The sequence below is a fragment of the Ranitomeya variabilis genome, chromosome 3, assembly GCF_051348905.1.
Source record: "Ranitomeya variabilis isolate aRanVar5 chromosome 3, aRanVar5.hap1, whole genome shotgun sequence".
Lineage (NCBI taxonomy): Eukaryota > Metazoa > Chordata > Amphibia > Anura > Dendrobatidae > Ranitomeya > Ranitomeya variabilis.
Window position 1 is genome coordinate 625,354,383 of NC_135234.1, and position 26,163 is coordinate 625,380,545.

Sequence of the window (26,163 nt, forward strand, 5' to 3'; positions counted from 1 at the left end):
TGAGCGGTAACTGTGACCGCTCAGTACAGGAAGAAGCTGGCGCGCCGGGAAGCCAGGGACCTGCAGGGACGGCGCCAGGAGCAGGTGAGTATAATTAGACAGCCCCCGCTCCCCCTCCCCTGCCGACCCCTGGGTATGACTCGAGTATAAGCCAAGAGGGGGACTTTCAGCCCCAAAAAATGGGCTGAAAATCTCGGCTTATACTCGAGTATATACGGTAAGTGTTCTTTTCCCTTTTCATAAGATCCCAGCATATTGCTAGAATATACAACTATATTATCGGAGGAGGTGCAAATACTGAAAGCACCACTAAGGCTGCCGTCACACTAGCAGTATTTGGTCAGTATTTTACATCAGTATTTGTAAGCCAAAACCAGGAGTGGAACAATTAGAGGAAAAGTATAATAGAAACATATGCTCCACTTCTGCATTTATCACCCACTCCTGGTTTTGGCTTACAAATACTAATGTAAAATACTGACCAAATACTGATAGTGTGACGGCAGCCTAATTCTGAGAATGAAGGGGATACAGCGCTGGTGAAGTACTGCGTCGTCTTCTTCTACTTCTTCCCGGAAGGGGACACAGCACTACACCAGCACTGCGCCCCTCATTCTGAGGACTAGGAGAAGTCCCAGAGGGCTGACCCCACCAAAGTGATGGAATAGCAATATATCCCTTTAAACCAATCTCCAATTAATCATACTCACTAGCTATTTAGCTTTTTCAGTATTGGTTTTGGCTTTAGTTCTGCTCTGGAGGAATTTGTGTTAGGTTTGGATTAGTTTCACGCTACAATATAATGGTGCATTATACAGAGTCATTGAAAAATACCAGATCTGTATAAAATACAGTACATACAACGAAAAATAAAACCTCGGAAGGGGTTAAAGGTACATTATTCTATAATGCTCTTTACCCTCATCATCTGCCTGGATCTTTCTGTATCTCAATAAAAAGGAACCTCATTTACAAAAATGTATTAATACAGGCTGCTATGTGCTGCTGATCAGGTCCTGAGACCCCCACCAATTAGTCTGACCACCTTTCTGAAGAGGACAGCTTCTGCATGAGTTGTGCGTAGAGTGGTGTATGGGTTCAGTAGTTAAGTCTATGGATTCATACAGCACCCAACACCGACCCATAGACATTCCACTGAAAGCAGCTAAGAAATAATTGTGAAAAAAAAAAAAAACACTAAAACTGGGTCAACTTCATTAAAAAAGACAAACAAACCACATATTTCACTAGTCGGAAGTAAACGTTTTATTCAGATCCACAGAGCTGCAGCCTATGGAACGCGTGAAATATACACTTCCAACACACGTATTTACAAGTCGCCATAAAGATAGCAACTGATTATAAAGTAGAACATATTGAGGAAACCGCACAGATGTAAAGTCAGCACTCTTCTCTAGAAGGTGCACGTGGTGGACCCAGTACTTCACAATGGATGAGACAATGGGACCCTGGTACTAAAAATATGGACCGCAAATCAACTCAAGGAGTACAATAATTACATATGAGGTAATAGTCATACAGCCGTGTAACTCGGCGGAGGATCGTAAGGCAATGCTCGGACTGGCCACAGAGTTTCCAGACCAGAGTGTGAAAGCTGCACAGAAATACATGCTGTCGCGCCTGGGTGAGGAGAGCCTATGGACAGTCCAAGCATTGCGTTGCGATGCTCAAGCGATTTATACAGCTATCTGTCTCTTCCCTTAATGGGAATGAACAAAATAAAATGAATGAGAATGTGCTGTAAAAACCCAATCACTATACAAAGGTGTCACAAATATAATGGAGATATGTATCAATATACGCTGCATTGTGTGGCATGTGTCTGGATCACATAATAAGCCACGTGCAGCAGTCTGTGGGAGGGATGACCTGGAATAGGCCGGAGATCGTACAGACGAGGCACAGTCATTACACGGCATGAAAACTAAAAGATAACAGCAAATATTAAAATAAATAAAAAAGGGGAATCATTGTCTAAAATATTCTTCAGGAACAAGTGAATATTGGGATTACAAAACGTAAATTAATTATTAGGTTTGGAACAATTTTATAAAAAACATTAATAATGTTTTTCCTCTAAAAGCCCCAGTTCCACAATTTGAGACAGGTTTTGTGCATACTGAATCAGTCCTATATACGTCAATTGTCAATTCATCTTCATTTTGCACACAGTATGATAGGTATTCGTTATATAAAAGTTATGTGGATGATGCCCATAAAGAGGACAACTGGAGAGTGCTAGGAGCACTGACAACTCCATCCCCATGATGTACTGACAACTCCATCCCCATCAGTGTATGAATAGCTGTAAAAAGAAGAGATTAGACCTATGTGGAGCTTTCATTTCTTGTTTCATGTACTTACAATGGCCAAAGCAGAGGGATCATCACCTTTATTGTATTATAACCAGAAAGCACTTGTCATCTCCAAACAAGTAAAGCAGTCACTGGCGACAATTTCCCTAAATTTCTAATGTCCAACACACTTTATACAAAATCTGGACGCAGCAGTCAAACGCTGAGGGCCAGCTTTTGATGCATCCTGGCACAATTCAAGCAAAGATTGTCTCTTCCCTTCTCTTCTTTGTAAGGATAGTACCAGGCTTATGCTGGGCATCAGGGTGGTTGGCCAACTCAGGAGGACAAGAAGAAACAGGACTCTCAAGGATAGCCTGCTTAAGGTCATAGAATACAGACGAGTCTTCTTTGGTGAGGAACGTGATGGCAACACCGCTCTTACCAGCTCTTCCAGTTCTACCAATACGATGGATATAATCTGAAGAAAAAAAAAAAAAAAAGATTCATTTTGAGTAATGATCTATAAAATAGAAGTCTATTATGTACTGATAGTTCTCGTATGAAGATATATCTGTAATGTGTACTTGACCTGCATAGACACCAGAAATACGTAATTTCTTACTTACTGCTCCTTAATTTAAAAGGCTATTATAGTTACTATGAGCCATCAAGTAACTATAGCATTAGATCAGTCAAGTTTTGCCTGTAGAGATCTGCATTAGTGATGAGCGAGTATTCGTTGCTCAGGTTTTCCTGAGCATGCTCGGGTGACCTCTGAGTATTTGTTAGTGTTCTGAGATTTAGTTTTCATCGGGGCAGCTGAATGATTTACAGCTATTAGCCAGGCTGAGTACATGTGGGGGTTGCCTGGTTGCTAGGGAATCCCCACATGTAATCAAGCAGGCTAGTAGCTGTAAATCATTCAGCTGCCGCGATGAAAACAATCTCCGAGCAGTCAAATACTCGGAGGTCACCCGAGCGTGCTCGAGAAAACCCGAGCAACGATTACACTCGCTCATCACTAATCTGCATCAATCGCTAGAACCGGGAAGAAAGACAAGCCTCCAGAGGCCCCATAGAGATTCATCAACCATACATGTGACTGCCATTCAAACGGGAAACACAAGTGCTTAGTACTAGATATCGGTAGGGATTTCAGTGCTCGGACGCCAACAATTCTCGTAAATCTCACCCAACATGTTAATAGGTAATTTTCTCATGAAAAATGGAAAAATCCCTTTAAAAGAAATCTGTCAGCAGGTTTATGCTACCTCATCTGAGAGCAAGAAAATGTAGGTAATGAGAAGCTGAATCCAACAATGTGTCACTTAGATTACTGGGTGCAGCCGTTCTGACAGAACTTTTAGATTTAGAATGAAGCAGAGCTGAGAAATCTAACCCCGCCCTCACCAGCCTCTGTATATACAATGTCTATAGACAGTGAGCTGCTCATCACAGGAGGGGGCGTTGCCGGACTAATGTAATCCAGCAGTTTTATTGTTAGTGATAAAGCCTTCACAGTTAGTTAACAGCACACACTGACAACTGACACATTGCCGAATCCTCTATCGCCTGCTGTCTACAGATTACATAGCAGAAACCAGCTGACAGATTCCCGTTAAGTAAAATAAAGTATATTCGTTTTTGCAGCATAATATAAATGATCTTACCTTCAATATTTTTAGCCATGTCATAGTTAACAACCATGGAGACATCCTGAATATCGATACCTCGTCCAGCCACATCGGTAGCTACCAGTATATCCTTAGCTCCAGCCTTAAGATTAGACAGCGCAAACTCTCTCTGTTCCTGTCCTTTACCACCATGCAGCGTACAAGCATTGTACTGTGAAAAACAGAACACGTGTAAGAGGCTAAAACAGTACTATACTTGATGCTGAACTGTTGACATGTAGTGAAAAATCATACATTTAGCCACATATCTATGACAAAGTCAGTTGAACTGGCATTAGTAATATAGCCTATGGAAATACACAGACAGACACGTACCCCCATCTTCTCAAGTGACTTGGCCAGTACATCACAACCTTTCTTCTGGTTGACAAAGATGATGATTGGTGGATCAAAGCCTTTCTCCAGGATGTTGAGCAGTTTCTTCCTGTGAGATAGGAGGCAAGCACAGATCATCAGGAATTCATTGAAAACAAAGTATAATTACTTTTCACTTCGAAGAGTCACAATCTTCATACACTTTACATTAGACAAGGAATATAATGGGAGTCAAGGTGTGTGGGGGGAGGGGGACCCACCTCTTCTCTCCTTCAGACATGAGGAACACCTTCTGTTCAACTCTTTCATGAGGTTTACCAGCAGAGCCAATGTACACCACTGCTGGACGACGAAGATAGCTCCTGGCCAGCCTCTCCACGGCTGGAGGCATGGTGGCTGTAAACATGACAGTCTAAGAAAAAAAAAAAGTGAGATTATCCAAAGGTTACACAAAGCACAGGATAACAAAAAGGCTGAACATTCTAAGAACCAAACTCACTTGTCTATACTTGTGCTTTCCAGACTCAAAGTTGGCAATCATTTTCTCTGGGTCTTCTGCCTCATCCGTATCAGGCTTCTGATTGGTCACTGGCATGTGTTCCAAAATCTTCTGGACGTCCGGTTCAAAACCCATGTCAATCATGCGGTCAGCTTCATCCAGTACCACATATGTGCATCGACTCAGGACTAAGTAGCGGTTTTCCAGCACATCAATCAGACGTCCAGGGGTGGCAATCACAATCTATAGGGAAGAAAACAAAAATCTCTTTATACCGAGACGTTCAAAACCAAGACTTTGCAGTAGAGAACAGAAACTGCACAAAAAGGAATGCAGACGAGTCTCACAAGTGAAAGCCTTAAACGGAAAGTGCCCATTTAAAAAAAAGAAAAGAAAGGTCAAGTATTAATATTTTAACTTAAATTTTTTTTATAAAATAAACAGTATATTGGCCTCATGTAGTGCACCACAGTATAATGTGCTCCACAGTATAATGTGCTCCACAGTATAATGTGCTCCACAGTATAATGGTCCCATATGGTTCTTGGTATATGGCCCTCATCTATTCACTGCATAGGAAAAAAAATAAAACACTTGTAGTCACCTTTCCCCTACTCCCACACAGCGCTGTGCCCTATCTCCCTGCTGTGTTCTGAACAGGTCTGCAGTGAGAAGTGATCACAGCCTGTAATGTAATACCGAGTACAGGCTGCGATCAGTACTCCCCACCACAGATACTCTCCCCACCGCAGATACTCACCTCACCCGGGATCACGGCTCCCCGGCACCTCCTGTCACCACACGGACTGAGCAGTCTCTTATGCCCAGGGGCTGCTGTATTTAAGGTGTGTAACGGTCGCATTCAGACACTTATACACCCCCAAATGCAAATGGCAGCCCCCAGTGGTTGAAATAAAAATTAAAGATGTTATCCACTACTTGGACAACTCGATTGGCCACGATAAAATAATAAAGCCTATATTCACTTCCCGTGGTGGTGCCGATCAAAACATCTGAAGGTGGAAACAGTGACGCCAGCACTGATGGGACATGAATGTCACGTGTCACAACACCACATGAGAGCGAGTTACATAATCAATAATTATTAATATAAAAATTGCAGCACCTTCCCTGTAGCATTGGTACATTAATAGGAAAGTAAATGAGGTTTGTTTCTTATCTACGAGTCAATAGACTGCCCCAATGTCCAGAATTGCAACCTCAACAGGTGCAACATATTGAATTAATCTGTATTTTCAAGAAAGGGAAAAAACATTTTACAAGCTACTTTTAAACTACACCAAACATTTCCAAAAGGATTAAAAAACAAGCAAGACTCACCTCGCAACCCATTCTCAACCGGAATCCCTGGTCCTCCCGAGAAATACCACCAATGACGGCTACAGTTCGAATGCCCAGGGGCTTTCCAAACTTGATTGTTTCCTCCTCAATCTGCTGAGCCAATTCTCTGGTTGGTGCCAGAATAATTGCATATGGTCCCTGGTCAGACTCCTCAATCCTACAAAATGTGAAGCAAAAGGGGATTTTTAGGCATAATTGTACAACTTGGGATATAACCTATAATTCGTTTCAACTGATTATATTTCAAACTAGCAAGATTAACATCACATAATGTGAGGATGACAATATCTCTGACCTGTCGATCTTGGGCAGAGTTGTGATCCAGACCAACAGGGGAATGAGGAAGGCAGCAGTTTTACCACTGCCAGTCTCAGCCACGCCAATGATGTCCCGATTCTGTAGGCCAATAGGAATGGCTTGTCTCTGAATTGGTGTAGGCTCCTACAAAATGTAGAAAAATCAGAATTAGGATTTTTTATTTTTTTTTAAAGAGGGCAAACAATGTTCAAAAAGAGCTGTTAATGACATGACCGGATGTCTCTTCTCCTAATACAAAATCTTACTCTAAAATTATTAGAAATGATTGGCACGGATAACCTGGTTAGTACAGGTACCTGCAGGGATATGCACATGTCCTATTTTAGTGAACAGAACAGGTGCATGATACCTGATGATCCCGTACAAGTCCTGGCATCCACAGGTGGACATCTACATCCGTAGACCCGTAGAAATGCAGCCGCGCGAAACAGCCGTCATCCTTGTATCCCACACATTGCTCCTCTGCTGAATATTTTTTAATGTTTCAATAAACTACGGATTTTACAGGACGGTGAATGCCATCCCACTTTTTCTTCATATATGAAAAATAAATTTAACACGGCTTTTCCTCAATGTTCCTAGTTTCAATAGTGTTACTATACTGGCAGATTACACAATAGCTATCCTTGTGCACTAGATAAATGCCTGTCAAGTACCCAACAACCTATTGTGCATCTTGACTGCCCACCAGTGACAAATCAGGCACAATTTTTATCAATTATCTAGTTCTATAAACGGTTATCCTTTATATCCATCAATCATCTAGAATAAACACACATTTCTACACATAACCCACACACCTTGTATCCACACTTGTCAATAACTTCCAGAATATGTGGTGGTAAAGAGGAATCGATCCAGGAGCGGATTGGGTTGGGAATTTTGCCACCCTTGGTGGTGATGCTGTAATCCTCTCGGAAGATACGCCAATCTCTGTCTGTCATTTCATCAAGCTTCTTCTGAGACCAGTGTCTGTCATCCCAGCGCTGCTTGGCTTCCTTCTTCCTGAGCTTCCGCAGCCGCACCCTGGTGATGTCCAATGTGTGAGATGTCAGTCTTTACATGCAGCATATGTTGGGGCTATGATATCAGGAGTGTGTGTACAACATCTGTGAGCATTAATGCAATGTATGCTCTGCAGTCCATGACAAGGGAATTATAGCACTGCTAAGGTAAAAAATCCTTTTAGACCACATGAAGGAATACAACTGGTCTGACACAAAAAGGTTAGGTATCAGCCACTGCTTTAATGCTCCGAGTCTGCAGTGGAAATCAGCAGTACAGTCTGACAGTTCCTATTCTACTTACTCCTCTTGCTCCTTCTCCTCCAAGGTCCTCCTCTTTTCCATAAGGTCCCCATAAAAACGGGACTGTTCACGCTTCTGTTGTTTAAGGTCTATACCTGCGATAAAGCCACGGCCAAGAAGCTGAACATGATGTCGCTCTTTATACCTGGAAGAAAGATTATAAGGAGAAGATTTTGGTTTTTTTTAACAATATTTTCATTAGTTTTATAGCTATTCATGAAAGACGACTGCGGTCATTATTGTGATGAATACATCTAGTCTCAATGTAGACTACTGCCAGCATTACTAGGACATACCACTAATCACGATACGAAGACATTCCCAATAATGATGTGCACTAGCAGCCTCACTTACAGGGGGTTGTAATCTATAGAAGTGTCCTCTGATGCATCCCATTCAAACACAAACTTCCGGTCATTCAAATGCCGCGTACGTCTCCTCTTCTTTATACCTCCAAGGTAACGTTCCTAAATAAAAAGGAAAATTAATCAAGCATCAAATCGATCACTTTTTTAAATTAATGTAAATTAATAAGCTCATTAGAACTAATCTTGATTTTGTTAATATAAAAATCTTGCTAGGAAGACATATCTTTCACATCCTATCATTTTTTCATCCATTATTTTACCAAGCAAATTAAGACTCATGCATATCAGTGCATGGCGGATCGAAAGGAAATAACATATATTGCAGGAAGTTTAGCGTCAATGCGCACCGCTCAATATTCTTCACTAGAAATACTGTTAGTAACACAGCGTGTTTGAATCTTCTATATGTTATTGGTGAATAAAAATCCAAACACAAAAAGCTCTGCGCCCATTAGAAGCCAGTGACACAAGTTTAGCAACGATCCATGAGAAAATACAGTATGTATGTGTAACAGGACCAGCAAACACGTATGAAACTCACTGTACCTTTATTGCCTGGAGTTCTTTGGTCTTATCCTTTTCCTCTCTGACTTTTAGCCTTCCCTCATCATCTTCATTGCCATTATTTTCTCGTTCCATTCTCTCCCTCCGCTCTCGTCTCTCCCTTTCTTGAGGATCCTCTGCAAATTGGCAACACAAACATCAAGACAAATTGAGAATGAATGGACACAATTACATCCTTAGCGCTTGTTCATACACTACATTTTCGTAGCGCATTTTTCAATGGAAAAAAACTGCACTTTACAGAAGTGAATGCCATTTCTGAGTTCTCATGCACATGCTGGTTTCTTGCTCCTTATGGCTTTGAACCATCAATGCACTTTTTCAAATCTGCAGCATGTCAATTCTTTCAGAGTTTTTAATCCGTTCAATGATAGCAAAAGGTGCAAGTAAGAAACGCACATTTTTGGCGACATTTTTCCTGCTAAGGCTTCTTTCACATTTCCGTCGGTACGGGGCCGTCACAAACAGTCGGCCCGAAGTACCGACGGACGTTGTTCACAATTGTGCACAATTGTGCACAACGTGGGCAGCGGATGCAGTCTTACGACGCATCCGCTGCCCATTGTGAGTTCCGGGGAGGAGGGGGCAGAGTTCCGGCCGCGCATGCGCGGTCAGAACTTGCGGATTCAAAAGACGAAAAAACGTTACATTGAACGTTTTTTTCGTCTCGACGGACCGCAAAAACACAACGCATCCGTCGCACGACAGAAGCGACGGGTGTCCATCCGTTGCAATCCGTCGTTAGCTCAAGTCAATGGCAAAAAAACGGATCCTGCGGGCACATTTGCAGGATCCGTTTTTTTGCCATAACCACGGATTGCGACGCCCCCAGAAGACGGAAATGTGAAAGAAGCCTAACACTGACAATTTCCAGCAGATTTTAACAAACAACTTCTTAATATAGTCTAACAACTTCTTAATATAGTTTATTTTGATCCAACCTCAAAAGTTTTGCAAGCATCATATCATCAATGTACTACATCTACAGGCAAAGATCAGGGCAGCATAAAGCTGGAAACCTGTAGAGGTAAGATTACCTGGCATAAAATACCACATTAAACCCACAGAAATCTATAGTCACTGAAGACAGGAACAAGCTGTGACATAGAAAACAAATACTACATTGAAACGTTAACCTTTCCGGTCCGAGCATACTGATGAAAGAAGGAAGAAGCACTAACATCTAATGAATGTGTCTGTCCAGCTTATTGATAGACATGCACCAGAAAGACATAAAAAGCTACTAGTCACATATCAATAATAGCAAGAGGGATTTTAGGTTCTTACCGTAAAATCTCTTTCTTGGAGCCTTCATTGGGGCACACAAATAACGATGGGTGTATGCTGCTGTCACTAGGAGGCTGACACTATGCAAATAAAGAAGAAGTAACTCCTCCCCGGCAGTATACACCCTCCGACAGGCACCAGGCAACTCAGTTGGTGCAAAAGCAGTAGTAGGAACAGGTAATATAAAACTCAACCTATGTACCAACCCACAACAACGGCCCGTGGGCCAACATGGTACAACTTCAAGGGAGGGTGCTGTGTCCCCCAATGAAGGCTCCAAGAAAGAGATTTTACGGTAAGAACCAAAAATCCCTCTTTCTTTCTCGCCTCATTGGGGGACACAGGTAACCATGGGACGTCCAAAAGCAGTCCCTAGGGTGGGATGTTCTGCAGAAAAAAACACCGGATTACGTACCGGTAATACTCTTTTATAGAGCCACGACAGCACCCACTTGAGAGAGGGGATCCGCCCCTTAGGAACAGGAAACCCTATGGAGAGAATAAAAGGGGCGGTCCCCCTCGCTCCCACAGTTGGGTTACAGAGAATGAGAGGAACCGCCCACCAGTATTAGTAGGCAATCCAATATCATCGTTTATCTTTAGTTAACATAAGTATAGCTAACTACAAGAACCATTCACCCTTATCAGTGCTCATATATAAAATTTACTTATTAGGGAGGGAAGTGAAGGGGTGCTGTCGTGGCTCTATAAAAGAGTATTACCGGTACGTAATCCGGTGTTTTCTCTTCGCCACGACAGCACCCACTTGAGAGACTTACAGAGATAGTCATTTGGGAGGGATCACCGTGTTAAGAACTGATCTACCGAAAGACAAGTCAGATGAGGAAGACAAGTCCAATCTATAGTGAGTATAGAAGGTAGTAGGAGAAGACCAAGTTGCGGCCTTACATATCAGTTCTATTGGAACCTCCGCTCTCTCAGCCCAGGATGAAGACATCGCCCGGGTAGAGTGTGCTTTTACAGTCTCAGGCGGATTCTCCCCTTTCGCTGAATAGGCCAGACAAATTGCGTCCTGAATCCATCGAGACAACGTGTTCTTCGTGACACCAGAACCTTTCTTGTGGCCCTGGAAGGAAACAAAGAGAGACCTGCTCTTCCTCCAGGGGCTAGTTCTGTCTAGGTAAGCTATTACTGCTCTTTTTACATCTAAAGTATGGTACCTTTCCTCTTCCTGATTTGTGGGATTACTATAGGAAGGAAGGAAGGAAGGAAGATCTCTTGGGATCTGTGAAACTTGGACCCTACTTTAGGTAAGTAAGAAGGGTCTGTTTTTAAGACAATCCTATCCTGGAAAAATGACAGAAAGGGAGGATCTACCGATAATGCCTGAATATCGCCTACTCTTCTGGCTGATACTAAAGCAACAAGGAAAGTTGTTTTAAGAGTAACATATTTTATATGGGCTGAGTGTATAGGCTCGAATGGTCCTCCTGTTAGGGCCTCTAGAACTAGATTAAGATCCCATGGTGGTATGTGGGGAATCTGGATTGGTTCTGCTCGTTGGCATGCTGAGATAAAGTGTGCTACCCATCTGTATCCTGCAATATTGTGACTATACAGAGCTCCTAGAGCAGAAACCTGCACTTTTAGTGTACTGACCGATAAGCCTAAGTCACGTCCTTTCTGAAGAAATTCTAAAATTGCAGAAATAGGAATTTCTTCTGATAGAGCTGCAGGGTAGAAAGTTAGAAATTTTTTCCCATATTCTCACATATATGGTTGTTGTAGACCTCTTTCTACTGAGTAGAAGGGTATCAATCTCTCTCTCTGAAAACCCCCTTAGTTTTAATAGTTGCCTTTCAAACACCAGGCTGTCAACCGTAAGCCCTTCACATGAGGGTGGTTGAAGGGACCCTGAGAGAGAAGGTCCTGAGTGTCTGGAAGGATCCATGGATCTGCAACCGACATGGCCCTGAGGCACGAAAATCATTGCCTCTTGGGCCAGAATGGTGCTATTAGGATTATGCTCGCTTTGTCTTCCCTTATCTTCCTGATTACGGTCGGAAGGAGTATTAATGGAGGGAAGGCATAAGCTTGTCGGAATGTCCATGGAACTTGGAGAGCATCTAGGATATCTGGGTTGTCGGACAGGAACAATGAAGCGAACCTTTTGACCTGTCTGTTGCCTCTTGTTGCAAACAGGTCTATGTCGGGGGTACCCCACTTCTTGGCTATCATCTTGAAGATATGCCGACTGAGTACACACTCTTCTTGGTGGAGAGTGTGACGGCTGAGGAAATCTGCCTTCGAAATTTTCCACTACTCTGACATGCAATGCCGACAAAGACCGGAGATGTATCTCGGCCATAGATAGGATCTTGTCTGTTATAGACATGAGAGTTCCCGATCGTGTTCCTCCTTGATGGTTTATATATGCAACGGATGTCATGTTGTCTGACAGTATCCTTGTGTGAGTTCCGTGTAACTGTGGAAGGAATTTCCATATGGCATGATAAACTGCTTTCAGCTCTCTTCCATTAGAGGACTCATTCGACTCACTAAGAGACCATTGGCCCTGAACTATCTGGTCTTCCAAATGTGCTCCCTAACCAGTAGGACTGGCGTCAGTAAAAATTATTTTTGAAGGTTTAATCACCCAGGGTACTCCACCGATCAGATGGTCTGGTTCTAACCACCAGTGGAGAGATTCTAACACATTTAATGGGAGGCAGAGGCGACTACTCAAATGGCCTTGTAATTTTTCATCTTCCCGTAAAATTGTGTATTGTAACTGCCTAGTGTGGAATTGAGCCCATGCAACCGCCGGAATATATGATGTAAAGGAACCCAAAGAGACATACCTTCTCTAAGGGAAATTACCGGGTTATTAATAACTGATTGTACTTTCTTTTTTATTTTTTAACTGTTTGAATGTCAGCGATGCTTCCTCCCAGAATCCAGAGTCTAGGATAAGACCCAGAAATGTCTGACGGGTTGTTGGAGATAATCTGGATTTTTCCAAGTTAATTAACCATACCATTTCCTGTAGAGATGAGATTGTATCAGATAGGCGCTGTTCACATTGTGAGGGGGAGTTTCCTACCACCAGAAGGTCATCTAAACATGGAACTATGAGGGTATCTTTTAATCTTAAAAACAACATTACTTCCGACATTAGTTTAGTAAAGACTCTGGGAGCTATTGACAGTCCGAAGGGCCTTGCTGTGTATTGAAAATGACGCATTTGCCCCTTGATCATGATTGCTACACACAGATATTGCTGGTGTTCAATATAAATTGGTAGATGGTAATATGCATCTTTTAGGTCGAGGACTGCCATAAAGCACCCAGGGAATAGAAGTTTTACTGTGGACCGAATTGATTCCATCTTGAAGGTTTGATTTACTAGAAATAAAATTAAATTATTATTATTTTTTTTTTTTTAAATTTATTATAGTCCTATATGATCCGTCAGGCTTTGGGATAAAAAATAAAGGGGGGTAAAAACCTTTTCCCTTCTGATGGAACGGAACTTCCACTAATACTCTCTTGGATAGGAGATGAATTATTTCCTGTTCCAAAAATTGTTGTTGGGCTTGAGACTTTAAAGAAGTCAATAGGAATGAGTCCGGAGGGACTCGGGCAAACTTTAATTTTAAGCCTGAAGTTATGAGGCTAGTCGCCCAGGAGTTAGATGTTACTGCACACCATTGTGTGGTGAAAAAAGACAATCTGCCACCTACTGGCAAATCTGCACTAACGTGGTTTGTCTTCCATTTTAAATGGACGTTTCCCAAAAAAAAGAGCCTCTTTATTTGTTATCTCTATTGGCCCAGCGGTTTTGGTTTTTTAAAATCCCTTCTTTTATTAAGGATGGGTCTTCGGAATGCTCTCCCTGGCAAGGAAGGCCACATAATTTGGTTTTTGTTTGGGCGTCTCCCTTCCAACCTTTTAGCCACAAGGCGCGACGGGCCGCGTTAGTGAGGCCTGCTGACTTGACAGCCAACCTGATAGAGTCTGCAGATGAGTCCGCTAAAAATGCTGTAGCGCCTCTGATTAGGGGTAAAGAAGAGATCAGTTTTTCTCTAGACAGGCCCCCTTTTAGACCTTCCTCCAGGTCATTAAGCCAGACTAACATGGACCTTGCCGTACATGTAGCTGATATAGCCGGTTTGAATGCCCCAGTACATGATTCCCATGCTCGTTTTAACAAAGAGTCAGCTTAACGATCTAGGGGGGTTTGTAAGGAACCAGAATCTTCCACAGGCAGTAAGGATTTTTTGGACGTAGATGCCACCGCTGCGTCTACCTTCGGGGTTTTAACCCACGCAGACATGTCCTCATCCTTAAAGGGATAACGCCTCTTTGATGACGATGGCAATCCTCTCTGCCCCTGACTCTCCCATTCTTTCTTAACCAGATCTTTGATTGGTGTTATTACGGGAAAGGTAGGCCTTTTCTTTTCTAACAATCCTGCGAACATTATATCTTGCGATGTCCTAAGGTCTTTACTTTCTTTTATACCCATGGTGTTACATACAGACCTGACAAGATTATCTATACTGTCTGTAGGAAAGCACATATCTTGCTCCCCTTCCGAGGAATTATATTCCAGGGACACATCCGTATCTTCCTTATCAGAAGAATGATCTGATCTTGGAGAATTACACTTTCTGCTCTTAGTTTCAGGAATACTTTCTGAACTACGGAACGCTCGTAACTCGTCCCTGAACATCTGTCTGATGTTCCCGGATCTTACAGAGGCTTCCTCACGTAAGGTGCTCTCAATACAGACATAACACATTTTCTTTGTGTAATTATCCGGGAGGGGCTGGGTACATAAGGCACATTGTCTGTGCTTCGATTTTTCCGATCACTTTTCTGCCTAGGGTATATAAATAAGAGGGGCCATGATTAGCTTAATAGGGAGGGTACACACTCACCCCAGTGAAGCAGATGGTCAAGGTACCGGCCGTAGAGGAGGAGATGCAAGCGCAGGCTGAGATGAAGATTGGTCAGATCTCTTCTCTTTTGTGCTCTTTGAGGAGGATTTTCGTCCGCTGCTTGCGCTGCTGCGAGGGAAGTTAGCTGTGACCTCTGAAGGCACCGCTGAGTCCTGAGGTGGCGTCGCCATGCTTGGACGCCGAGGAATCAGAGCCGGTGTCATTCAATGCTGGGCGCCGCCATCTTCTTCCTGTTGAACCCGGAAGTCCTCACCACTTCCGGGTCGCGGCCATCTTGGATCTTGTGTGCACTGCCCGGCGTCATCTCTCCTCTGCTCTCGCCCTGGACGCTTCCACATCACCTCCAGGGGAGCCAAATGGCAGTTACACACTCGCGCATATCGCTAGCAGTAGCGTCGCGCATCGAGCATGAATACCTGCCGCAGGCCCGCTGATGCGTCCTCCTACCCGTGATCCATGCGACCTCCTGTCCTGGCCTCACGGAGCCTGCCAGCAGAGGGGGGAAAACTGACACCAGGACCCCCGACGCTGCTTCCAGCACTGGAGCCCCTGCCGTCCTCACAGGTAAACCGCACAGGCGGCATCCAGGCTAGGTATCCTCTTCTCCATGGGTTCCCTTAGGAACAGGAAACCAACTGTGGGAGCGAGGGGGACCGCCCCTTTTATTCTCTCCATAGGGTTTCCTGTTCCTAAGGGGCGGATCCCCTCTCTCAAGTGGGTGCTGTCGTGGCGAAGAGAAAAAAAGATGTTAGGTCGGCCGGTGAGAAACCGCCGCCTGCAGTATCCTCCTACCCAGGCTCGCGTCCGCAGAAGCCTGAGTATGCACCTTGTAGAATTTTACAAAGGTGTGAATGGATGACCACGTTGCAGCCTTGCAAACCTGCGAGGCCGAAGCTTGGTGACGAACTGCCCAGGAAGCCCCAACAGCCAGGGTAGAGTGAGCCTTCACCCCCGAAGGAGGCCGTTTGTCTTGGACACGGTATGCCTCCAGAACCACCGAACGGATCCAACGGGCAATTGTGGACTTGGAGGCGGGGAGCCCCTTTCGCCGCCCCTCCGAGACGATGAACAGAGGGTCGGCCTGACGAAAAGAGGCAGTTCTGGCGAGATAAATCCGGATAGCGCTGACCACATCCAACTTGTGAAGAGATTTCTCCAAGGGGTGAAGCGGGGAAGGGCACAAGGAAGGGAGGACAATGTCCTCATTGATGTGAAAAGCCGAAACTACCTTTGGTAGAAAGGAAGGAACCGGACGAAGAACCACTTTGTCCTGATGCAGGACTAGAAAGGGAGAACAACAGGATAATGCCGCCAGCTCCGACACTCTTCTAATGGAGGTGATGGAGACCAAAAAGGCTACCTTCCAGGATAGAAGCGAGAAGGAAATGTCCTGAATCAGTTCAAAGGGCGCACGCTGGAGGGCGTCTAACACGAGGTTGAGATCCCAAGGCTCGACAGGAGGACGATAAGGGGGAGCTATATGAGCGACCCCCTGGATGAAGGTCCTCACCTGAGGCAGGGAGGCCAGGTCTATTTGAAAAAGAATGGACAGAGCGGAAATCTGACCCTTCAAGGTGTTAAGGGAGAGACCCGAATCTAGACCCGCTTGAAGGAAACTGAGAAGGGATGGAAGGGAAAAGGTCAAAGGAAACAGATTGTTGTCCTGACACCACCGGAAAAAGGCCTTCCAATATCTGTGGTAAATACGCGAGGAAGCCGGTTTTCTATCTCTTATCATAGTCTGGATGACGCTATGAGAAAAACCCGCGTCCTTCTGGACCGCGGCCTCAACGGCCATACCGTTAAATTCAGAGACCAAGAATTCGGGTGGAAGAGGGGCCCCTGTGAAAGAAGGTCCGGACGATCCGGAAGCCTCCACGGAACGTCCGATAGCATGTTCACCAGTTCCGAATACCAGGCCCTGCGAGGCCAATCTCTAGCTACCAAGAGTACGGGGACCCCTCTTTTTTACGACCCTTGGGATCAAGGGGAGGGGTGGGAACAGATAGGGCATCTGGAACTGGGTCCACGAGATCACGAGAGCGTCGCATCCGACGGCCATCGGATCCCGAGATCTGGAGACGTACTGGGGAACCTTGTGGTTTGCCCGGGAGGCCATCAAGTCGACGTCTGGGACGCCCCACCGCTGGCAAATCTGGCTGAAGATTGCGGGAAGAAGAGACCACTCGCCCGCCACGATGCCCTGGCGACTTAGAAAGTCGGCTTCCCAGTTGTCCACCCCATGGGATGTGGACGGCTGACAGAGAGGGAAAGTGACCCTCCGCCCAACGCAGAATTTTTGCCACTTCCTTCATGACTTGTCTGCTGCGAGTCCCTCCCTGATGGTTTATGTGAGCCACTTTAGTGGCGTTGTCCGATTGAACGCGGACCGGTTTTCCTGAGAGGAGAGACTCCCAGCAGATGAGGGCTAGGAAGATGGCTCTGATTTCCAAGAGGTTGATAGGGAGGCACGCCTCCTGAGCAGTCCAGCGGCCCTGGGCCGTGAGGTGGAGAAAAACCGTTCCCCAACCTTGGAGGCTGGCGTCAGTGGTGATAACCTGCCAGCGAGAGGGAGAAATGACCTCCCGCGGAGAATGGAGGTGGACAGCGTCCACCAAGAGAGAGACTGTTTCACCCTGGGAGAGAGGCGAAACAGGCGATCCAGGGACAGTGGGTCCCTGTCCCAGGCAGACAGAAGGGCCAGCTGGAGGGGACGAGAGTGGAACTGGGCATAGGGAACCGCTTCGATAGAAGCGACCATTTTCCCCAGAACCCTCATAGCGAGGAGGATAGACAGAGGATTCGGGCTCTTTAGTGCTCTGACACCCCGATGAAGAGAAAGGAACTTCTTCTTGGGGAGAAAGACCTGAGCCATAGAGGTGTCGAATTCCATGCCCAGGAACTCCAGACGCTGAGTTGGAATCAAGGAAGACTTCTGGTAATTGATTATCCAGCCAAGGCGAAGAAGCGTGTCCAGAGTAAGCTGGAGGCTCTGGCTGCAATCCCGACGGGATGGACCCTTGATCAAGAGGTCATCGAGGTATGGGATTACCAGAATCCCCTTTGAACGTAGAATGGCCATGACAGCTGCCATGACCTTCGTAAAGACCCTGGGCGAAGACGCCAGACCGAAAGGGAGAGCCATGAACTGATAATGATGTTCTTGGATCACGAACGGAAGGAATCTCTGATGCCGTACGCAAATAGGAACGTGAAGGTACGCATCTCGGATGTCCACGGAACACAGAAACTCTCCCGGTTCCATGGACGCGACCACAGAGCGTAGAGATTCCATCCTGAAGCGCCGAATCCGGAGATGGCGGTTCAACTGCTTGAGATCCAAAATTGGACGGAGAGAGACGTCCTTTTTTGGAACCACGAACAGGTTTGAGTAAAACCCCGAAAACCGCTTGCGATAAGGCACCGGAACTACAACTCCTGAGGCGAGGAGCGAATCGACGGCCTGGAGAAGCCCTGGGAGATGAGAGGGCTGTTTGGGAGGATGAGAGAGTAGGAAATGACTTCCTGGGGGTGAAGAAAATTCTATTTTGTAGCCTGACGTGACGATCTCCCTGACCCAGGCGTCGTCGACGACTACCGATAGCCAAACCTCTGAGAACAGAAGAAGCCAGCCTCCCACCCTGAAAGGATTTCCAGTTGGGGGCGACCCGTCATTTATTAGAAAACCTGTGGCCCCGAGATCCAGATGGTTTCGCGGGGTGGCTCTTGGCTCTCCAGCGCGGTGGAGGCCTGAAAGAAGGTTTCCTTCGGTCCCCTTGTGAGGAAGAACGGTCCTGGTTGGGGTTTCCTGAGGAGGCGAAGGACCGAAAGGGACGAAAGGACTGGGGGCCCCTCCTGTTGAAGGAACGTTTAGGCTTGGACTGGGGTAAGGAGGTACTCTTACCACCTGTAGAGTCCGAGATCATTTGATCCAGCTGCGTGCCGAAGAGTCTAGAACCCTGGAAGGGCAGACCAGTGAGGGATTTTTTAGAAGCGGGGTCAGCGTTCCACGCTTTTAGCCAAAGAATCCGGCGAATGGCCACAATGTTGCTGTTAGCCCTGGTGGAGCAGGCCGCCGCATCAAGGGAGGCATTCATGAGGTATTTACCCGCAAGAGAAATCTGATCCGCCAAATCAGACAGTTCCTCAGCAGGAGCAGAGGCCAAAATGCCCCTGCGCAGGGTTTTGGCCCAGGCTGACACAGCCTTGGCTACCCAGGAGGCGAATCTAGGGCAGAGGGAGGCTCCGGAAGCCTCAAATGCCGATTTTGCTAATGCCTCGATTTGTCTGTCGTGGGGTCCGTAAGGAAAGCCGCGTCCGGGATACACAGAACCGTCTGAGAGGATAGCCTGGACACAGGCGGGTCGACCTTAGGAGACTCGGACCATTTGGAGACAAGGTTGGAGTGAAAAGGGTATAACACGTCTAGTCGTTTCCTGCCCGGGAAACGCTTACCAGGGTTTTCCCAGTGTGTAGAGGTAGTGTTGTCGATTGGGAAAAACCCTAGAGGGACGTTTAATCCGTTTAAACGCAACGGTGACGTCCTGAGTAGGGTTGAGCGAAACGGATCGTTCATTTTCATAAGTCGCCGACTTTTGGCAAAGTCGGGTTTCGTGAAACCCGACCCGACTCCAGCGTGGGATCGGCCACGTGGTCGGCGAGCTTGGCGCCAAAGGCGCGTTTTGTATGACGCCTTCCCCGCCATTTTTTCAGCCAATTAAGGAGTGTGGGCAGCGTGATGACATAGGTTCCGGCCTGGCTTCTGCGGCGTCAGAGCCATATTACCGTTCGGGCTGCAGTGATTTCCGCAGTCAAACACAACATATGCTTTGCACGGAGGGGGGAGAGAGGAGAGGAGAGGAGAAGAGAGGGAGAGAGGGAGAGAGGGAGAGAGGGAGAGAGAGGGGGAGAGGGAAAGGGAGAGAGAATAAAATCACATTGACTTGCATTGGGTTTCGTGTGGCTCTTTTAGTTTTTGATTCAGTTATTCCCTCAATAAAGCGTTTTAAAATTTGTACAAAATAACCTGTCCTTAGACCTGGAGGCGGTCCGAAGCTTCCTCGGTGAATCTCCCAACGGCCGTCACTCTTCTCTTCTGGGGATGTGGTCGCCGCCCCCTGAGCGCTGTTTCTTCTTAAATCCGGCGCCTGCGCTGTGCGTGCCTGCCTGGGACAGGCGCAGTCTTCATTGTCCGTCATAGGTCAGATGCAGGGTGCCTGACTGCGCCTGTGCGGGCAGTGTGGCCACCCTGTTGATGAATCCCCGCCCCGCACTGTGTTATTCATTATGCACAGTGCGGGGCTGGGGTTCCTGGGCATGCGCACTGTGCTGTTCAGACGCTCCCCCGGTCCCCCGCCTTCCAGCGTTGCCGTAATATACAGGTTTCCTTGCCAGCGTTTGGAATGAAGCAGCCGCAAATAACAACGCTGGAAGGCGGAGGAGCGTCTGAACAGCGCAGTGCGCATGCCCAGGAACCCCAGCCCCGCACTGTGCATAATGAATAACACAGTGCGGGGCGGGGATTCAGCAACAGGGAGGCCGCACTGCCGGCACAGGCGCAGTCAGGCACCCTGGATCTGACCTATGACGGACAATGAAGACTGCGCCTGCCCCAGGCAGGCACGCACAGCGCAGGCGCCGGATTTAAGAAGAAACAGCGCGCAGGGGGCGGCGACCACATCCCCAGAAGAGAAGAGTGACGGCCGTTGGGAGATTCACAGAGGAGGCTTCGGACCGCCTCCAGGTCTAAGGACAGGTTATTTTGTACAAATTTTAAAACGCTTTATTGAGGGAATAACTGAATCAAAAACTAAAAGAGCCACCTTGTTAGACTGCAGCATTACTGCTGCACAAGTTTAGTTTAGTTTATAACGGCTGGAGGGGGGTGACAGTGGCCCTTTAAGTTCAAGCGTGTGAATGATAGCTGAAATAAGGCTATCGACCATCTCCTGTGTACCGGAAGTCTGATCTGCATCAAGAGTCAGATTCCGACTGAGAGGATAGATCAGACCCGACATCCGCCTGCGAGGAGGGGGAACGGGCAGATAGGGGAATCCCAGTGTGGTCCAGGGAACTGGAAGAGGATCTAGATAAGGTCCCTTTTCTGTCTCTTTTGTCCAGTCTGCCTCTGTGAGGGTCTTGGACAGGTGCGAGCAAAATCGCCGTGTGAGGCGTTCGTGGCACTGGTGGCATTAGATAGAAACGGGATACGTTCAAGTGCCTAGACCAGGGACTGAGACACCTTAGTCAGGTCTGACACTGATTGAGACATTGCAACAGCCCACTCCTGGGGAGGTGGGGTGCAGTCATCCAGAGACCTAGGAGCTTCCTGAGGGACTGACATGGTGGGAGGAACGCAGGACGGGCAGAAAGGAGAGGACTGACCTGAGGCCCACTTTTTCTTACAGAGAGCGCAGGCGTAATGAATGGCCGTAGTGGCAAAGGCCGGAGTGGGGTCGGACATAAGTAGAGATATTACCTTGTCCAGGAGCGGAAAAGTACTGCCGGGAGGAGTAGAGCCCGAGAGAGCAGTAGAGAGAGCCTGCTGACCGAACAGCGACAGCGGTAGCCGCAGGAGTCTGTGCCTGTGTTCCCCCGAGATCCTCGTGTCCCACGCGGTGAGGAGACGTTGACAGGGAGCAGGAAGAGCGCAGGAACAGCGCGACGCTGTGGGCGTGCACAAGCGCCGAAGGGGGAAGCAGAAGAAACGCCCCCAAGAGCGCTGAACTCCTGGCCACGTAATGCAGGGCGCCGCAAGGGGGCGTGTAAGCCGGGCGCCGAATGAAGGAGAAATAGCCGGGAGAAAAAATGGCAGGCGCGCGAGCCCGCAGGTTTGAATAAAAGGAGGGAAAAAAGAAATGCCAGCGTGCGGCGATAGCGCATCCTGACACCAGAAAAAGAAGTGTTGCAGTCCACTCCCCTATTAAACAGAGGCCCTGGTAAGCTCTGACACCCTGAGGAGATCGCTTGCAGGGCGGGAGAGGTATCGTCCTGTACTGGTGCTTGAAGATTCCCTACCTGCAGTTGAGGAACGCATCAGGATCCCTTGTAGAGTAGAGGGTCCTGGAAGAAGTCCTCCTTCCCACGCCACGAACTCCGGCGCAGAAGACGGCGTCGACCCCTAAACAGGAGGAAAGGGTCACTGGAAGCGACCGCCGTCTTCCTCTCAGCCCTCTCCGAGGAGAGGGATGAGGAGGGGAAACGGGCAGGACTGGCCACCGAGGAAAAATCACCCTGAACACCCGAATGAGTGACAGGGGACAAAGTCCTGCCCAGTGGGTCTGAGAGGGTGCGATGTGGGTGATACCACACTGCTCTCTCGGACGCTCAAAGTAGGGAAAACAGGGTGAGAAAAAAAAAACTGCACCCTGTTACCCTGAAGAAAAGTATCTGAAAAAGAAAGGGGAAAAGGTTAATAAAACAAATCCCTGTAAAAAAAATACGGATCTGGTGTTAGATCCAGGTCCGCCTCCTACAGACACTAAGCAAAAACTGAGTTGCCTGGTGCCTGTCGGAGGGTGTATACAGCCGGGGAGGAGCTACTTCTTTATTTGCATAGTGTCAGCCTCCTAGTGACAGCAGCATACACCCATGGTTACCTGTGTCCCCCAATGAGGAGAGAAAGAAAATCCCAGCACCGACTCCAAGAGGCATGAAAACAAGAGGAGAATAAGGAGTTGCAGGTGAACAGAGTAAAATCAAGTATAAATTTTTATTAAATGTCACATTAAAAAAGGTTTACAAAATACAGTAACAAGATACCAAGACAACACAAATACAGCAGAGTCACCCGTCATAGGTGAGAATTTAATCAGGCATTATATGTGTGCTTAATAGTAGAGCATAGGGTGTAACTATAAGCCAGATGACGCAGCCAGGTGAGATCAATCCCAAGGTGTAAGAGCGCATACAGCAACAAGTAATACCAAGGGGCAGAGCTTACCGCAGGTGGAAGGGTGATCCTGTACCGGATGGCAGGACCCGACGTGCGTTTCGTGTGTTCAAGACACCGCTTTATCAAGGGGATGCAGCTTATAGTTACTCCCTATGCTCTACTATTAAGCACACATATAATGTCTGATTATATTCTCACCTATGACTGAGATGCTGCTGTATTTGTGTTGTCTTGGAATCTTGTTACTGTATTTTGTAAATCTTTTTCAATATGACATTTAATAAAATTTAAACTTGATTTTACTCTATTCACCTGCTACTCCTTATTCTCCTCGTCTTAATCACATATCAGTATTCTAAGTCGGAAATATTTGATTATGGCTGATCAAAAAAAATAAAAATAGAATAAAAAAAATAGCATTTTATATATACCGTATATACTCGAGTATAAGCCGAGATTTTCAGCCCAAATTTTTGGGCTGAAAGTGCCCCTCTCGGCTTATACTCGAGTCACGGTCGGTGGTGGGGTCGGCGGGTGAGGGGGAGAGAGCGTGTCGCATACTCACCTAGTCCCGGCGGTCCTGGCGCTCCCCCTGCCCGTCCCACTGTCTTCGGTGCCGCAGCTCGTCCCCTGTTCAGCGGTCACGTGGGATCGCTCATTAGAGAAATGAATATGGACTCCACTCCCATAGGGGTGGAGCCGCAAATTCATTCCTCTAATTAGCGCGGTAATGGTGACCGCTGACAGAGGAAGAGGCTGCGGCACCCGGAGACCAGCTGTCCGGGAGAAGGAGCCAGGGACGCCGGGAGCAGGTAAGTATCTCATAGTTACCTGTCCGCGTTCCACCCGCCGCTCTGTCTTCGCGTCCTCTTGTTCTGACTGTGCAGGTCAGAGGGCGCGATGACGTACTAGTGTGCGCGCCACCCTCTGCCTGATCAGTCAGTGCAGAGAGACGCCGGGACGGGACGCTGAGGAGCTGCAAGCAAGACAGGTGAGTATGTCATTTTTTTTTTTTTATTGCAGCAGCAGCAGCATTGTATATTGCACAGATTTATGTGGAGTATCTATGGGGCAACGGTGCAGAGCATTATATATATGGCACAGCTTTATGTGGAGCATCTATGGGGCCATAATCAAAGGTGCAGAGCATTATATATGGCACAGCTATCTATGGGGCCATAATCAAAGGTGCAGGGCATTATATATGGCACAGCTATCTATGGGGCCATAATCAAAGGTGCAGAGCATTGTATATGGCACAGCTATCTATGGGGCCATAATCAAAGGTGCAGGGCATTGTATATGGCACAACTTTCTATGGGGCCATAATCAAAGGTGCAGGGCATTATATATGGCACAGCTATCTATGGGACCATAATCAAAGGTGCAGAGCATTGTATATGGCACAGCTATCTATGGGGCCATAATCAAAGGTGCAGAGCATTATATATGGCACAGCTATCTATGGGGCCATAATCAAAGGTGCAGAGCATTATATATGGCACAGCTATCTATGGGGCCATAATCAAAGGTGCAGAGCATTGTATATGGCACAGCTATCTATGGAGCCATAATCAAAGGTGCAGAGCATTGTATATGGCACAGCTATCTATGGAGCCATAATCAAAGGTGCAGGGCATTATATATGGCACAGCTATCTATGGGGCCATAATCAAAGGTGCAGGGCATTGTATATGGCACAGCTATCTATGGGGCCATAATCAAAGGTGCAGAGCATTGCATATGGCACAGCTATCTATGGGGCCATAATCAAAGGTGCAGAGCATTGTATATGGCACAGCTATCTATGGGGCCATAATCAAAGGTGCAGAGCATTGTATATGGCACAGCTTTCTATGGGGCCATAATCAAAGGTGCAGAGCATTGTATATGGCACAGCTTTCTATGGAGCATCTATGGGGCCATAATGAACTGTGCAGAGCATTATATGTGGCACAGCTTTATGTGGAGCATCTATGGGGCCATAATGAACAGTATGGAGCATCTATTTTTAATTTTGAAATTCACCGGTAGCTGCTGCATTTTCCACCCTAGGCTTATACTCGAGTCAATAAGTTTTCCCAGTTTTTTGTGGCAAAATTAGGGGGGGTCGGCTTATACTCGAGTATATACAGTAATTTAGGTCAAAGCATATTGTATTACCCATCATCCTTCTTCCAATATCTTGAAACTGCTTCCTTTTCTTTCGTTCTTCTTCCATTAGCTTCTGTCGTTCTTCAACCTCCATTTGCCTCCGTTTCAGAGCTTCAGCCTCCCGCTCAGATTTGGAAAGAAATTTCGGCTAAAACAAAGCGAGATCATACATTAATTACTAAAGACTAAAATTAATTCTTTCTGATGCCAATGTTAAGTTTTTCTTTAACCCATGCACCCTAACGCATGGGCCTTCTCGATGCGATGGACTGGTGCCGGACAGAGTGACGGTAAGACAATTTCCTCATTGAGATGAAAAGAGGATACAACTTTCGGTAGAAAAGAGGGGGATGTCCTCAAAACCACTTTATCCTGATGAAAGTTCAGGAACGGAACCTGAGAGGACAGAGCCGCCAGCTCGGAGACTCTTCTTATAGAGGTGACTACAACTAGAAAGGCAACTTTCCATGAAAGATGAGACAGGGAAACCTCCTGTAGAGGTTCGAAAGGAGCCTGTTGCAAGACTCCGAGGACCAGGTTAAGGTCCCATGGGTCCAACAGCATCCTATAGGGGGGCGCCCGATGGGAGACCCCCTGAATAAACGTCTTGACCTGTAATCTGTTGGCAATCCTGCGTTGGAAGAGAACAGACAGAGCTGAGATCTGCCCCTTGAGAGAACTAAGGGCGAGACCCAAGTCCAAACCCGTTTGTAAGAACTCGAGAATGGAAGGGATGGAAAAATGTAGAGGAGAACGTCCTCGGTCGCTACACCATGAAAAGAAAGCCTTCCAAGTGCGATGATAGATACGCATAGACGTAGGCTTTCTAGCGCTGATCATGGTAGCTATGACTTCTGGAGAGAAACCTGCCTGGGTTAGGACCCAGGACTCAACGGCCATGCCGTCAAACACAGGGCCTCTGAGTTCTGGTGGTAAAAGGGGCCTTGAGAAAGCAGGTCTGTGCGAATCGGTAATCGCTAGGGAACGTCGGCAACAAGTTAAACTAGTTCCGCGTACCATGCCCAGCGCGGCCAATCTGGCGCAATCAGGATTACCGGTACCCTCTCCGCTCTGATTTTCTTGATGACTCTCGGCAGGAGAGGAAGCGGGGGAAATATGTACGGAAGCCGAAAATGATGCCACGGGAGTACAAGAGCG

General features: G+C 46.8%; 1 protein-coding gene across 1 annotated transcript in view; it reads right to left on the reverse strand.

Annotated features, from left to right (window-relative positions):
• Window positions 1–1,242: 1,242 nt before the first annotated feature.
• Window positions 1,243–26,163, reverse strand: part of DDX23 (DEAD-box helicase 23) — a 36,505-nt gene continuing 11,584 nt past the window's right edge. Inside the window, exons 6-17 of the mRNA XM_077297466.1 lie at window positions 25,015–25,153; window positions 8,728–8,861; window positions 8,168–8,280; window positions 7,815–7,958; window positions 7,307–7,532; window positions 6,484–6,629; window positions 6,168–6,345; window positions 4,827–5,069; window positions 4,588–4,739; window positions 4,328–4,436; window positions 3,989–4,163; window positions 1,243–2,796 (exon numbers count right to left, since the gene is read on the reverse strand). Coding sequence (XP_077153581.1) covers window positions 2,573–2,796; window positions 3,989–4,163; window positions 4,328–4,436; window positions 4,588–4,739; window positions 4,827–5,069; window positions 6,168–6,345; window positions 6,484–6,629; window positions 7,307–7,532; window positions 7,815–7,958; window positions 8,168–8,280; window positions 8,728–8,861; window positions 25,015–25,153 — 1,983 coding nt within the window. The 3' untranslated portion in view covers window positions 1,243–2,572. The remainder of the gene's footprint in view (window positions 2,797–3,988; window positions 4,164–4,327; window positions 4,437–4,587; window positions 4,740–4,826; window positions 5,070–6,167; window positions 6,346–6,483; window positions 6,630–7,306; window positions 7,533–7,814; window positions 7,959–8,167; window positions 8,281–8,727; window positions 8,862–25,014; window positions 25,154–26,163) is intronic.